This window comes from Myodes glareolus, chromosome 3, assembly GCF_982192425.1.
Source record: "Myodes glareolus chromosome 3, mMyoGla1.1, whole genome shotgun sequence".
Taxonomy (NCBI): domain Eukaryota; kingdom Metazoa; phylum Chordata; class Mammalia; order Rodentia; family Cricetidae; genus Myodes; species Myodes glareolus.
In genome coordinates this window covers 35,795,967-35,808,980 of record NC_142028.1, presented here as the reverse complement: position 1 = coordinate 35,808,980, position 13,014 = coordinate 35,795,967, and the positions used below count along the sequence as shown (strand labels likewise).

General features: G+C 45.1%; 1 protein-coding gene across 5 annotated transcripts in view; it reads left to right on the top strand.

Annotated features, from left to right (window-relative positions):
* Pparg (peroxisome proliferator activated receptor gamma) overlaps nt 1-12,680 on the top strand; it is a 125,640-nt gene extending 112,960 nt beyond the window's left edge. For all 5 annotated transcript variants that reach the window (XM_085686884.2, XM_085686885.2, XM_085686883.1 and 2 more), the window contains one exon: nt 12,232-12,680. In XM_085686884.2, coding sequence (XP_085543010.1) covers nt 12,232-12,479 — 248 coding nt within the window. In that variant the 3' untranslated portion in view covers nt 12,480-12,680. The remainder of the gene's footprint in view (nt 1-12,231) is intronic.
* The last annotated feature ends 334 nt before the right edge of the window (nt 12,681-13,014 follow it).

Sequence of the window (13,014 nt, the reverse complement as noted above, 5' to 3'; positions counted from 1 at the left end):
TAAAACTGAGTCCAGCAAGGAGATGTTTGCAACTGGCGCCATAGACCCATGCCAGCCTCTCTAGCAAGCTTTCAAGCCCTGCCCCACGCCCAGTGCCAAATGTGAAGCCCAGGAAATCTGGCAAACTCCAGGACACTCCACTGGACACTTTGCCCCCTTGAGTGTCTGTCGTGTGATAAAAAAAAGCCAAGGAAGGTCCAGCTGGAACTCTCCAACAGAAAAAAAGGGCTTGTTAATTCAGAACAGCTTGGAATCCATTTCAATTCATTCTAAACTTTTTAAGATTTGAGGGAGGAAACTCACTGGATTTTACAATGTATTTTTCAAGGCAAATTGCCACTGCCGTCTGAGTGATAGAGAAACTGCAACTATCCCTACAGCAGCAACAGACAGGGAGTCCTCAACCTCCTCATTCTCTAGAGTCTGTCCTGTGCCAACCACCTAAGGAGTGTCCCCTGCTCTTTCCTGCAGACCTAGCAATGTTCCTTCTTCAAACAGCTCTAGACGACTGTTCTTGGAGTGACTGACTGCTGAGTGGGTAGAAGGAGGTTGTGTTCCCATAGTTATACATTTGACTTGATATTATTTGTCAATCTGACCTGTTCTGTCAAGTCAACAGCTTGAGGCCCCATGGTTTCATCATGGACTACGGCTGGGGGATACTTAATTAAGACTTCTTAATTTATAGGACTTAAAGCAGCCAAAGCACATCGCCTAGGATAAGTTGACAGATGCTTATAATAAGTAAAACAGCAACAATAACTTGCGTTTGTTGAGTATCCCAGAGGTCCTGAACATATGCTCTATGCCTAGTCTCTGATATGTCTTTGCTGGAGCTGTACGTGACCACTACCCCAGTTTACAGATGGAGAAAATGCAACTTCAGAGAGCCTAGTCACAAAGCTACTAATTAATAAGGCCAAGTTCAGACCCAGGCTAGTGCCAGAGGTATAGCTCAGTGACAGAGCCCACATTGAGCATGTGCAGAATTGGGTTCATTCCCCCACCCAGAACAGCAATCCTCCTCATCATCATCATTATGCCCTTCCCTGTGAAATTCTGTTGCCTGCTGAGTCACTGAGATGAAGAAGGATCTTAATTGCCTTGATCTTAGGGTTCTTTAGAAGCTATCAAACATAACTATTTCCATGTGGCCTATATATATTTATAATTAAGAATGTTCATATATTGTCACTAATATTCAATGTCCTTAAGATACAATTTTAACTAACTAGCAAGCACTTTACCCACTGAGCCACCTTCTCAGACCCCTTGCTTGGCTGGGGCAAGGCCTAGGGCTGGTGATAAGCTGAAGGCTGGTGTTATAGTTCTTACACCTGTCATATAAAAAGCACCTGGACACAATGATTTGCAAAGCTCCCCACAAAATTAGACAGTAAACTTCAAATGGCTAAGTAAATATGTTTCCACTTAATGAGATACCATCATAAGCCAGGTCATAAGAGAGATAAATGGTTTTCTTACAAAGAAAAGTTGTAAGAACAGGCTGGGGCGATTATTTAGTCAGTGAAGTGCTTGCTATGCAAGCATTAGAATGTGAGTTCTGATCTCCAGCACCCATGTAAAAAGCCTTCTGCTGTGACATTTGAGTATGAAACCAGCACTGGAGATGCAGAGCCAGGAAGATCCCTGTGGCTTGCTGGCCAGCCCTGCTAGCTGAATGCAGGCACCACAGCCAATGAGAAACCCTTCCTTTCTCAAAAAGTAAGATGGAGAGTGAGGAAGACACCTAGTGTCAATCTCTGACCTCCACATGCGCAGGAGCATGGAGGGGTGAAGCACAAACATTCATGCACTCATGAGAGGGATTTGAAGCTGTTGGACTACTATCCAGTGTCCTCTCTTGCTCTAGAGAAACAGCCAAGCAGATGGGCACTTGCTCTGTGTGGTTCAAGTAGAGAGACACTCACTCAGGGGAGTTACAAAACATCTCATTCTGCAGCTCAGACCCCATTACCCACTGCAGATCACTTGGGGCACCAGGTTTGGGAGTGTTCCTCTATGCCCATACCTTGGGTGTCTGTGTCATGCTTACTACAGGCTGCTTTCTGTAAATTACAGTGGACGGTATAGCCCATTTCTCTGGCAAAGAAGTGTTTGTGTCTAATTGGAGCCCTACACTAGTCACACCCTTGACTCCACTTAGCACTAGGGCCTTCATATCCTCTTCAATCTGTGAACATCTCCCATAGCAGTTACTACGTGAAAAGGAGAAAAAATCCAAACTACTTTGAAACTTAGACATTAAAATAAGTATGGATAGCAATAGCCCAGCTTTGGTGTTCGGTCATCCTAGGGATTGAATTTATGGCCTTGTGCATGCTGAGCACAGGCTTTCCCATTGAGCTACAGCCTCAGCATTATACCAGCTTCCTACTTCTTCTATGCCTGCTAAATACTTAACTTCCTTCCCCATTGAGAAAGTTGTTTGTCCAACTGCTCTTCAGATATTGGAAATAAACAAGGGCATCTAATTTCTCTTGAGCTGGAAGTCAGTGTTATCATGTCTCCTGTTCCCCATGAGGCGATGGCCATGTCACAGAGTAATAGCTGGTTTATTAAGTACTAACATATCTAATGGGTTTTACCTGCCTAGGAGGCAGCCCAATGGCTTTGAACAGTGACTCAATTAGAGTTATCTAGAAATGTTCCATTCATTCTCTGCTTTTATAACCTCATGCACTTGGTATGATAGGGGTGAGGTCTACTTATGAGTTTGCAGCTGGCACCCAAATACTAAAAACCAGAGAACTGGGGGCAGGAATGGAGCAGTGAGGAAGTAATGAAACATCTCCAAGTCTCCCCAGAGCTAGACATACATGTGAGAAGATGTGTGCAGGCTCTGGTTCGCAGAGCACAGGAGACTTCTTATCTGTAACTGCTCCGGGAGTAAAGCTTCCTCCTCCACCCAGGCTGGGTAGGCCGCCATCATCTTGGAACTGAGCAAACAGTGGCGTGTGAGACAGACACAGGACTGAAAGTTGAGCTGCTGAGTCATTCCTGTCCACACTGGCAGTCTTGGAAGAGGCTCCTTAGTCAGTCACGGGTGGCTTTTCAGAGTACTTTATCATTTTGGACTCTCAAAATGTGTATTTAAACTCTGGGTGACCCCAGGCAGCCTTCCAGATAGGCACCATTCAGCTGCGAGTGGGGATGAATGAACCCAGGATCCTCGGGTCATCTAACAGGGAGGCTAGACACAGGGGCGCAAGGTGCCATGCGACCCCAAAGAAACTTCTCATCTGGTGCAGCAGCTATGGACAGGCCAAGGAGAAAGCTCCAGAACCACACAGGAGAGTCTAAAAGCCCCACTCCCCCACTTCCTAGATGTGTGGTTGCAGCAATTATTTACCTCCCTGGGTCTTAACTTCCTTATCAGCTCCCCAAGCAAGTGAAATAGCATTATATGAAGCTTCTGGCACTGTGCCTGGGACACTGCTATGCACACAGTGAATGCTAATTTCCCCTTTCTCCTGTGTGATATCATTTGAAGTAGCTCCACTCCATCCTGCCAGTCGAATGGCTTGAAATTCCACCAACCGTCCTTAAAATCCCTTCCTACAATATAAATACCCCTAGGGAGCTCTCAGCTAATCCTTTTATCAGCTATCACTTTAAGGGGATTAGTTGCAGATTGAGAACAAAACCCAAAGGGAAGAGATACAGAGAAGGAGGAGGAGCCAAAGTAGGAGGCTCAAAATCCCCTAGCCCAGGGCCCCCAAGAAGTGGGGGGGGGGGGGAATCTAGGACTGTGGATTCCCCCTCCCAGAATTCCCTTAACTTTATAGGAACCTTAGGTGTTTAGAAAGTCGTATCTTCCTTTTGTGATTACAAGTTCTTCTGAAAAAGAAAGAAAGGGGGAGGGAGAAGGAAGGAAGAAAAGAAAGAAGGAAAAAGAAAGGAAGAAAGAAAGAGAAAAAGGACAAAGAAGATGGGAAAGGGTGCAGGAGTGGGGTATCTAAAGCGGACAAGGCTACCCCCTGGTTTGCTGTCATGAGTCTAAAGGCAAAGAGGTGCTCTTAGGCTCCCTTTTCTCAGCCCTTCCTTTTTCTCATCTCCTCTCCTCCCAGAGTAAGGCAGAGTCGCCAGGTGCATTGAGAGCAGCAGTGCATCTGACCTGAGGTACACTCAGAAGAGGACATTCTCATATCTCCTTCCACTAAACCTTCTTCCTCTACCCTATACCCCGACCTCAGCCAGCCATCAGTCCTGACGGAATTGTCCAAAACAGAACTAACAGAATTGCAGTGGCCTCCTTAAATTGAAGTGACAAACCACAGTAGAGTGCCCCTTGGTCCTGATGAAATAGGAGAGGGGCAGAGCACAGGGCTGAATCTTGAGTACAGCAGAGCTAGAAAGGTCACCAGGACTTCCCAAGGCCAGGAGAGAATTCAGAGACCCATTTGCATCCTCAAAGACCTTGAAATAGAATCAACCCAGGCTCTGTTCCCTGGGAGACCCCATATTGAGGGGCAATCTAGCTTTAACTAAGCATAGAGAAAGCATCACCTGCCTGCCCCTAATGTGTCCATGTTCAGGGGTTGGCCTTGTGGAGATGGGGTCTAAGGAATGTTGATGTGGAGTTGCTGCTTGATGGGCAGATACTAGCAAACACTGGCTAGGCTTGACTTCATTGTGGTTTCCCTTTCCATCATCCTGCTAAATCATCTTGCTATCTACCATAGAGAGAGCACTGATTAGTGTGAAATCATTGCTTGAACAGGGAAGTGTGAGACTGTTTCAGTGCGTCAGAGGGAGGGTGCCGCAGCAACATGCGCTGCAGCAGGCAGACGACATCTATCTGAAACATTTGCAAGGCTTCTGTTTTACTGCATCCTGGCTTTTCTGATAGAAGCAGTAAACCACTCCATGCCTCAAGTCATCCACTGGTCAGGCGTCTCGTTAATTTAGGTTGACTCTGCTAACATCCCTAATAAATCCTCAGCAAGGTCCAGTCCAGGACTAGGAAGAAGAAAGCATCTGGACTGGGCAAGGTGAGGGACAGCTGGAAAGAAGGGAATAGTTAAGGGAAGAAGAGCAGGAAAGAGAGAATCCAAGAAAACCAGGGGCTGAAGGGAGAGAAGCAAGGGAGTGACAGCTGAATTAAAACTCCAAAGCCTGCTGCATGCCCTGACTCAATCGATAGTCAGAACACTGTGACTTAGTTTACCATTCCAGCCCTGCTTGAAACCACTAGTTACTTTCCTGGTGAGCTGAGGGAGCTCATTTGGTAAAGGACCTGTCTTCTATGCATGAAGACAGGCATGCAATTCCAAGGGCCCAGTGGCTTTGGTTGGTTGATTCCTTAGAGGGCTATGAGGCTGCAGAGAGGATTCAGAGGTTAAGAGCACTTGCTGTTGCTCTCTCAGAGGACCAGAGTTAGTTTCCCAGTACCCATATCAGATGGCTTATAGTCACAACTACCTGTAACTCCAGCCCCAGGGGATCCAGCACCTTCTTCTGGCCTCCTCAGACACCCACACATACATGGCATATATTTACCATGCACACGTAACGTACACATAAATAATATAAATATATTTAAACGCCAGATATGGCAACCTGTGCTCGTAATCCCAACACTGGGAAAATAGGGACAGATGGTCCCTGGAGCTCTACAAGGCAAACCTAGTAAGAGGTCTTGTTTCAAAGACAAAGAAAAAAAGTGGAAAGCACCTGTAGAATGATGTCTGAGATTTTCTCTGACCTCCATTCACACATTCATACACATATGAACAAAGTTATTTTTGCAATGCTATGGATTAAATTCAAGTGTGCTAGACAAGCACTCCAATACATCCATAGCCCCTTATTTTATTTATTATACAGGTTCTTGCAGTGTTGCCCAGACTGGCCTCAATTTTCTGGGCTCAAGCAATTCTGTTTCCTCAGCTTCTGAGTATCTTGGGCTGCAGGTGTGTTCCACTGAGCCAACTTCCTTTTTAAAAACAAGAAAACTGAAGTATGGTGAGGCTTATAAATCTGACCAAGGTCACCATGGGAAGAACTGCAAAGTTGGACAGTCAAAGTTTCTCAGTAAAGTGACACTGCTCTCTGAGGTCTACACATTCAAACACCAACAGCCCTGAAACCTAGAAGATCCATCCCAGGTCAGGTACTTGAGACACATATGTGTTGTGTTTAATCTCCCGAGTTCATTGTAACGCGTAGCCCAAATTGAGGATCCCTGTACTCGATCCAGCTCTTCTGTGATCTGTTTCTCTAGAGAGAGGACCATGAGAGGGATGACACAGACCGTGCAGTAGCTTGCTTTGCTCTATTCACAGTCTGTCTCATGTTCACTGTGATTCTCAAGGCTAGATTAGAAAAGCATCCCAGAATCCTCAGTATCATGTCTACAAGGAATACATATCTGGACCACTGTGACTGTTTTGCTCTGTGCCTATTCTGGAACTGTCCTGCATGCATGTTTTCAACTATGAGAGTGAGAATTTGCCCAAACCCCAAACATGTCTGTATTGAAAATTACTTTTCTTATGCTCCCAAATTTCCATTCTTACCAAAAACACCTCAAAACCTTCCATTTCCCAGCCATTGATAAACTACCCCACCCTTACTGACCTGACCCCACCCTGTATCAAAGGTTTGAACAAACACAAAGAATAAGAATTTCTAGCATTCTTACCCCTTGCAACTCTCTTTGGCCTTATGAGAGATGTGGCATTGTTGTCTTCAAACATAAACCATCTTCAGAAAGATTGGCTAAGCTGTCCAAAAGCACGCAGAGACTTAAGTGGGAGGGAGACAGTGCTTGAGTCTGCAGGTTCCACATCCAGGTCCTCTTAGAACCCATCATGTAGCTTAAGGTATAATCCAATAAAGGGAACGACAGAGCAAGTTGGAAAAGAAGGTAAGTTGCTGAATCTCAGCCTTTTCTCCTCCTCAGTATCACCTCACACTTGAACTGAAGTCCTTAATGATTATGAGTCAATGTATAGCTAGCTGCCCCACAAACCGACATCTCCCCTTAAAGGGCCTAAGGAGAGTCCATTTCAAACCAACCCATCACAAAGCCAACCAGGAAGGTGGGAAAGGCTCAGACAGCATCTCTCAGAGACCACACAGAAGACTGACCTTTGCTTTCCGGCCTGTCCTTCAAGAAACCTGATCTGTGGCCTGCTGCTATGGGGCCTAACTGAGCCTCCTGAGAAAACTTAGGCAAGGGGAACCCCAGGTGGGTGGGTCCTAGTAGGACAAACCATTGAGTCCACTTCAGACTTGAATAATAAGCCCTGTATTCAAGGCAGACTCAGATCTGGATAAGATGGAAGTTTTGTATATTTGCCTAAATCAGTTGCTCTCTAATCAGTTCCAGGACTGAATGAATGAAGACCGGAAAGGTTCTTTCCCAACTCTTCACAGCCCGGGGAGTAAGGATATAATAATTGACTCCAGCCTCCTGGAGTGTGTGAGTCAACAGGGCTTCCCCAAAGGGCCATCTGGGCAGCCCTAGCCAACAGAGAGCCCTTGACCCTGAGCCTACTCCAGACCCACCTCTCACCTCAAAAAGGTGCGAGGACCTCAGGAAATTTCCCTTCAGGAAATGTCCTAGCAAGCCCTGGGCCCCAGGGAGTAGATGGAAGGGAAAAGATGGGATGAGTCTGGGGGCTAGTCTACGGTACAATCTCACCTCAGTGAAGGTCCAAGGGAATGTGGAGAGGGAGGTGGAAAGGGAAACCAGGGAAGAGAGCAGTGGAGGTCCCTAAGTCCATGAAGAGCAGAAGCAGAGGAGCAATTGATAAATTCCTTTTGCCCTTGACCTAAGACCAAATGAAGCTGCCTTTTGTTTTGGTTTTGTTTTTAAATAAGCCAGTTCTAAGTTTAATATGTAAGCTTATGAATATACTTTTCTAATTCAGTTTTTATTTCCCTAGTTGAATTATGTGAATTGTGTGCTAGAGGGAATTACAGATAAGAATGCATCTTAGAAGTTTTGAATTAGGGGTTTAGAGATCATTGATAGATTGTACAGAGGAGGGAACTGAGCTCAACGAATTTAATCAGTGGGACCCAAGGTCATAAAACTGGTGAAAGACAAAACAGGAGAATGTGGCCCTTACTACTCTGTGGCCTCCTTCCCCAAACCGTGTGTTCCCTTGATGGGGGCTTGTGCACGGGACAGCCAGGCTGATCAGTAGATGATCTAACTTGTCACTGGAGAAAATATATTTAATCTGCAGCCACAGCATCTCAGCCCTTCAGCCAAGCATCATCCATCACATCATAAAGAGTAACTTGCCAAAGAAGAGTTGGAAAATCCAAACCAGATCCTTCCCCACTCCTGGAGCGGCTGGTCACATTTCACTCCCCGAGCCAGGTTTCAGCCCATCCTTTGCACACTAGGGTCTTGTTCGGTAGAGACCCTGTGTTCATTCATATGATCCCTTCAGTGGCTTTGTCCCCACTGGTGCTGCTCAAAAAAAGGAGAAAGGAAAGAGAGCCCAGGAGCAGAGGCTCCAGAACAGGCGTGTCACTCAGGATGCGGCCACTCAGCTGTGTACATCCACACAGCCTCAGATATTGTTGGTGAAGGAGGGTCAGCAGGCATTACATTACAGCCCCAGTTCAGAGTTCAGCTTTTCTTGAAGCCTCAGTGGTTTCTTAACTTTGGAAATTTTGCTTATTTCTTTTTAGTATATGTGAACATACATGCACATGCATGCAAGCCATGATACACATGTGTAGATCAGAGGACAACTCTGTGAAAGTCATCCTCTTTCTTCACGTGGTTCAAGGGATCAAATGCAAAGTGCTGGGGTTGCACAGCAACAAGAGCTTTACCTGGCCCAAGTACTTTCATTGTGGTGTCACAGCTGAGATAGACACGGCCCTTCCAGGGGAGGACTAGGTCATTTGTTCTGTTCTCAGAGTCTGAGACATTTCACTGTTGATATTCCCTTGGTCCCACATTTAGGGCTGGAATTTCAAAGGAAATCGTTCTTAATTCAATTGATGAGATTTGTCAGAGAAGAAAAAATTCAAGCCCAAGACATGTTTCCTTCTGTAACAAAAAAGAAGTAAAATTGAGAGAATGTTCTCAAAGTCCCACCCTGAGACCATTTTGTTCTCCCAAGCCTTGCAGCTGTGGATTAAAGGTTATGAGAGTTTATTAGATATGGCAAAACAAAACACCATTCATGACAGACGTCTTCACTGTGTGGTGATTCTGCCTTCAGGCTTGTTCACCAAGTAGAATAATACTCTTCCATCTGGGACTTTGGGCCAGAACAACCACTTGCTCATTAACTCAGCCAGCTGAGGGACTGATGGGCATCCATCCACTGGTGGCTCAGAGACATCAGGTCACTGCTACTGGGCACAGCAGGAAAGAGAATACAGTACTGACAACACAAGGGAAGGACTTCATCATGTAGCGTTTGGAACAGAGGTGCACAGTCCTGGAAAAATAAACCATTCAGTAAACGCACCTCAAATGTAGAGATCGGGTTGGTCATAAGGTGCTATGGGGCCCACAGCAAAATGATGAGGCCAAGAGAGAAGGGATGGGGAGGAGGTGCTCCACCCCACTGGTGCTCCATTTGAAGAAGTGGTTGAAGGCACTGTAGAGTGAAGAGGCTTCAGGCAGGAAGTACTGAGTCTCTATAGCTATTCTGATGGAGCCGGGTGTTTGAGGACTTTGGAATAGAAATACCGTAGTGTGCTTGAGCAGAAGGCTAAAGAAACTGAGGCTAAGGTACAGAGGCAGCAGCCGATGAAAAAGATGAAGATGGGAGTGAACTGACAGTGAAGGGAGAAGAGCTGCAGCCCTTAACAGAGTGAGCAGCCAGCAGGGCTAAACTTTGAAGCCAATATAAGACCTAAGACGTTGGGGTGTGTCCTAAATGATGCAAATGAATCCTACGTTCAGAAGGTCTTCAATAGAAAGCTCTTATATCCTAACTTAGAATACAGGAACCAAAGCCAAAACCCTTAACATTAAAGCAGCGGGTGTGGCAGAGCGCACTTTTGATCCCAGCTCTCCAGAAGCAGAGGCAGGCAAATCTCTTGTGTGTTAGAGCCCAGCGTGGTTTACAGGCTAATCAGAATCACATAAAGAGATGAGAGAGAGAGAGAGAGAGAGAGAGAGAGAGAGAGAGAAATTTAAAACACACTTCTATATAGTTCTTGGATTAAGCCAACGTTCTAAGATAGGCTGTTTTAAGAGCACAATGAGAGCCTGTTCCTGAAGGCCTGTGGGATGACCCAAAGTGACACTGGGAGGAAAATTTAGAGTCTTAATGAGTTCATTAGAGATCAAGAAATCCCAAAACTAAAAGTAAAGCATTCAAATCAAGAAATTAGAAAAGGAGGAAAATGGATAAATTTATTTTTTAAAAAGGAATTAAACATTGAAACAAAAATATGATTTAAAGTTGATTAATGAAACTAAGGGTAATATTTTTAAATAAGGAGGACTGGACAGATGAATTCATAGTTTAGAGCTCAGGCTGCTTTTGCAGAGGACCAAGATTGAGTTCCCAGCTCTACCATGGTTCACAATCATTGGAATCTGATGTCTTCTTCTGACCACCGAAGACAGTAGGTGTGCACATGGTGTGCATATATATACACAGACAAACACACACATAATCTTAAAAAATCGGTAAGTAGGATTTTAAAATGAGAAAACATACAAAGAGCATTAAGCTAAGGAGCATAAAATAGTAGATTCCACTAGTTCATAAAAAGAAAAAGAAAATAGGAGAGGGGCTTATTGGGAAGGGTTCAGCGGGCGTGGGAATGGAGCTGTGCAGGGTCGGGGTGGGAGTACTTTATAGACATATACGGAAATGTCATGGTGGAACCCACTGTGTGTACATTAATTTAGTTAAAAGAAACGTTTGGCAATATATAATAAATATATATTCCAGATTACAAAAGAATATTATATATAACTCCATTCTAGAAGAATCTACTGTTTTACTTTACACATTGTAGAAAGCCTAGGTAGTGAAGGATTTCTCACCAGGGTCAGAGTGTTCTTCAACTGAATTCCAAGAAACCACAAAGAAGCAGGTCAAAACTGAAGGAAAACAGAGCTCCACTCAGGAGGCTTGTTCACAGTTACTACCGAAAAGTGGATGGCTCAGATGATAGCTCCTGGCCATGTGGCCCACAGCTACTAAAAAGCCCCAAATAAGATCTTAACAAATGAGCGTGATGACGTAAGGAAGTCTATTCATGTAATCCATTACACTAGGTTACTATACTACCATATCTTTTCAGATATTGTATCTCTTCAGATAGAAAATTTTAAAAGACTTTAATAAAATTTAACCAATGTTCCTGACCAAAAATGAATTTAAAAGTTTAAAATTCTTGGAAAACCAAAAGTAAAACAAATCCACCATAATCTACAGCAAATGTCACACTGGTGGCAAAGCATCAGCAGCATTTGCTTTTGTGCTAGAGAAGGCTGACACAAGGGCGTCCTATCAAGGATGGGACTGCCCTCCTCCAGGAGCTGCAGCCCAGGAAGCTGAGCCCTGGGGTGGGGGTAGGGGGGCTGAGAGAGTCCAGGAGTTTGGGGTCTGCCTAGGCAATACAGTGAGACTTCCTTGATAACAAAATGGAAAGGTAGAAAGGAAGAAAAAGAACTGTTAAGAATTGATGAAGCACATGCAACCTCATCCCTAGCAGAAAGCTCCGCCACACTGTAGGGAGGGGAATCGTCCTCCAAAGGGAAGCAATGCTTTATCTTTCGGTCTTATCCTGCTGGAAATGTGACATTCTGTGCCACACAAAAACAAGACTCACACTTGAAAGCTTTGTTTGAAGCTGTTGTGAGAACATAGGTAGAAGCTATGAAAAGATCACCCAGAAGGAGCATAGGTTGGAAATGTGATTTCTGAAAAGAGAAGCGTGTCATCAAAAGAGGCTTTAGGTTGGGGACAGAATGCTCCTGATGCTGTCACATCACACAGTTAGTCCTGAACTGCTTTGACTTTCAATTCCATCCTTCAGTCTCACCCATAAGCTGCAGAGCCTTCCTCCTCACCAGCTTAAGAAATAAGGCAGAGATACAGGGAGATGGGGGCGGGGAGCTTTGTTCTGCAGTAGAGCCTGTGCCTGACAGCTTGAGAACTGGGTCTCATTGGGCTTGGGGAGGAAGTAGCCTGAAGCTGCCGAGGCCGGAGAGCCAGCCCAGAGAACCTTTGACGGAGCCTTTTGTCTTTCTGTTTCTCCCAGATCGCCCGGGCTTGCTGAATGTGAAGCCCATTGAGGACATCCAGGACAACCTGCTGCAGGCCCTGGAGCTCCAGCTCAAGCTGAACCACCCAGAGTCCTCACAGCTGTTCGCCAAGGTGCTCCAGAAGATGACAGACCTCAGGCAGATCGTCACAGAGCATGTGCAGCTATTGCATGTGATCAAGAAGACGGAGACGGACATGAGCCTTCACCCCCTGCTCCAGGAGATCTACAAGGATTTATATTAGCAGGAAAGTCCTGCCCGCTGACGTGTTCCTTCTTTCGATTGCACTATTATTTTGAGGGAAAAAATCTGACACCTAGGAAATTTACTGTGAAAAAGCATTTTAAAAACAAAAGGTTTTAGAACATGATCTATTTTATGCATATTGTTTATAAAGATACATTTACAATTTACTTTTAATATTAAAAATTACCACATTATGAAACTGTTTATAGTGTCTAACAATCGACCGTGTGCTTCCCATTCCGCCACTGCAGATCTGGGGGCAGATTTCTCCATCTTATTTCTTTCTTGGTCGTTCTTTGACATGTGTGTGCAGGGGCTGTGCCTGTTCACAGAGACCCAGAGGCAGCTTTAGGGGCCATGCTCAGAAACATCACCTACCTAGTTTGAGAGAGGGTCTTTCAGTGGCCTGAATCCAACAAATAAGGCTAGACTAGCTGGCCACTGAGACCCAAGTCGTCTCCTGTTCCACCTCGCAGCACTACCCCCTCTAGCATTTTTATGTGGATTCTGGGTTGGATCCTCAGACCCTCATC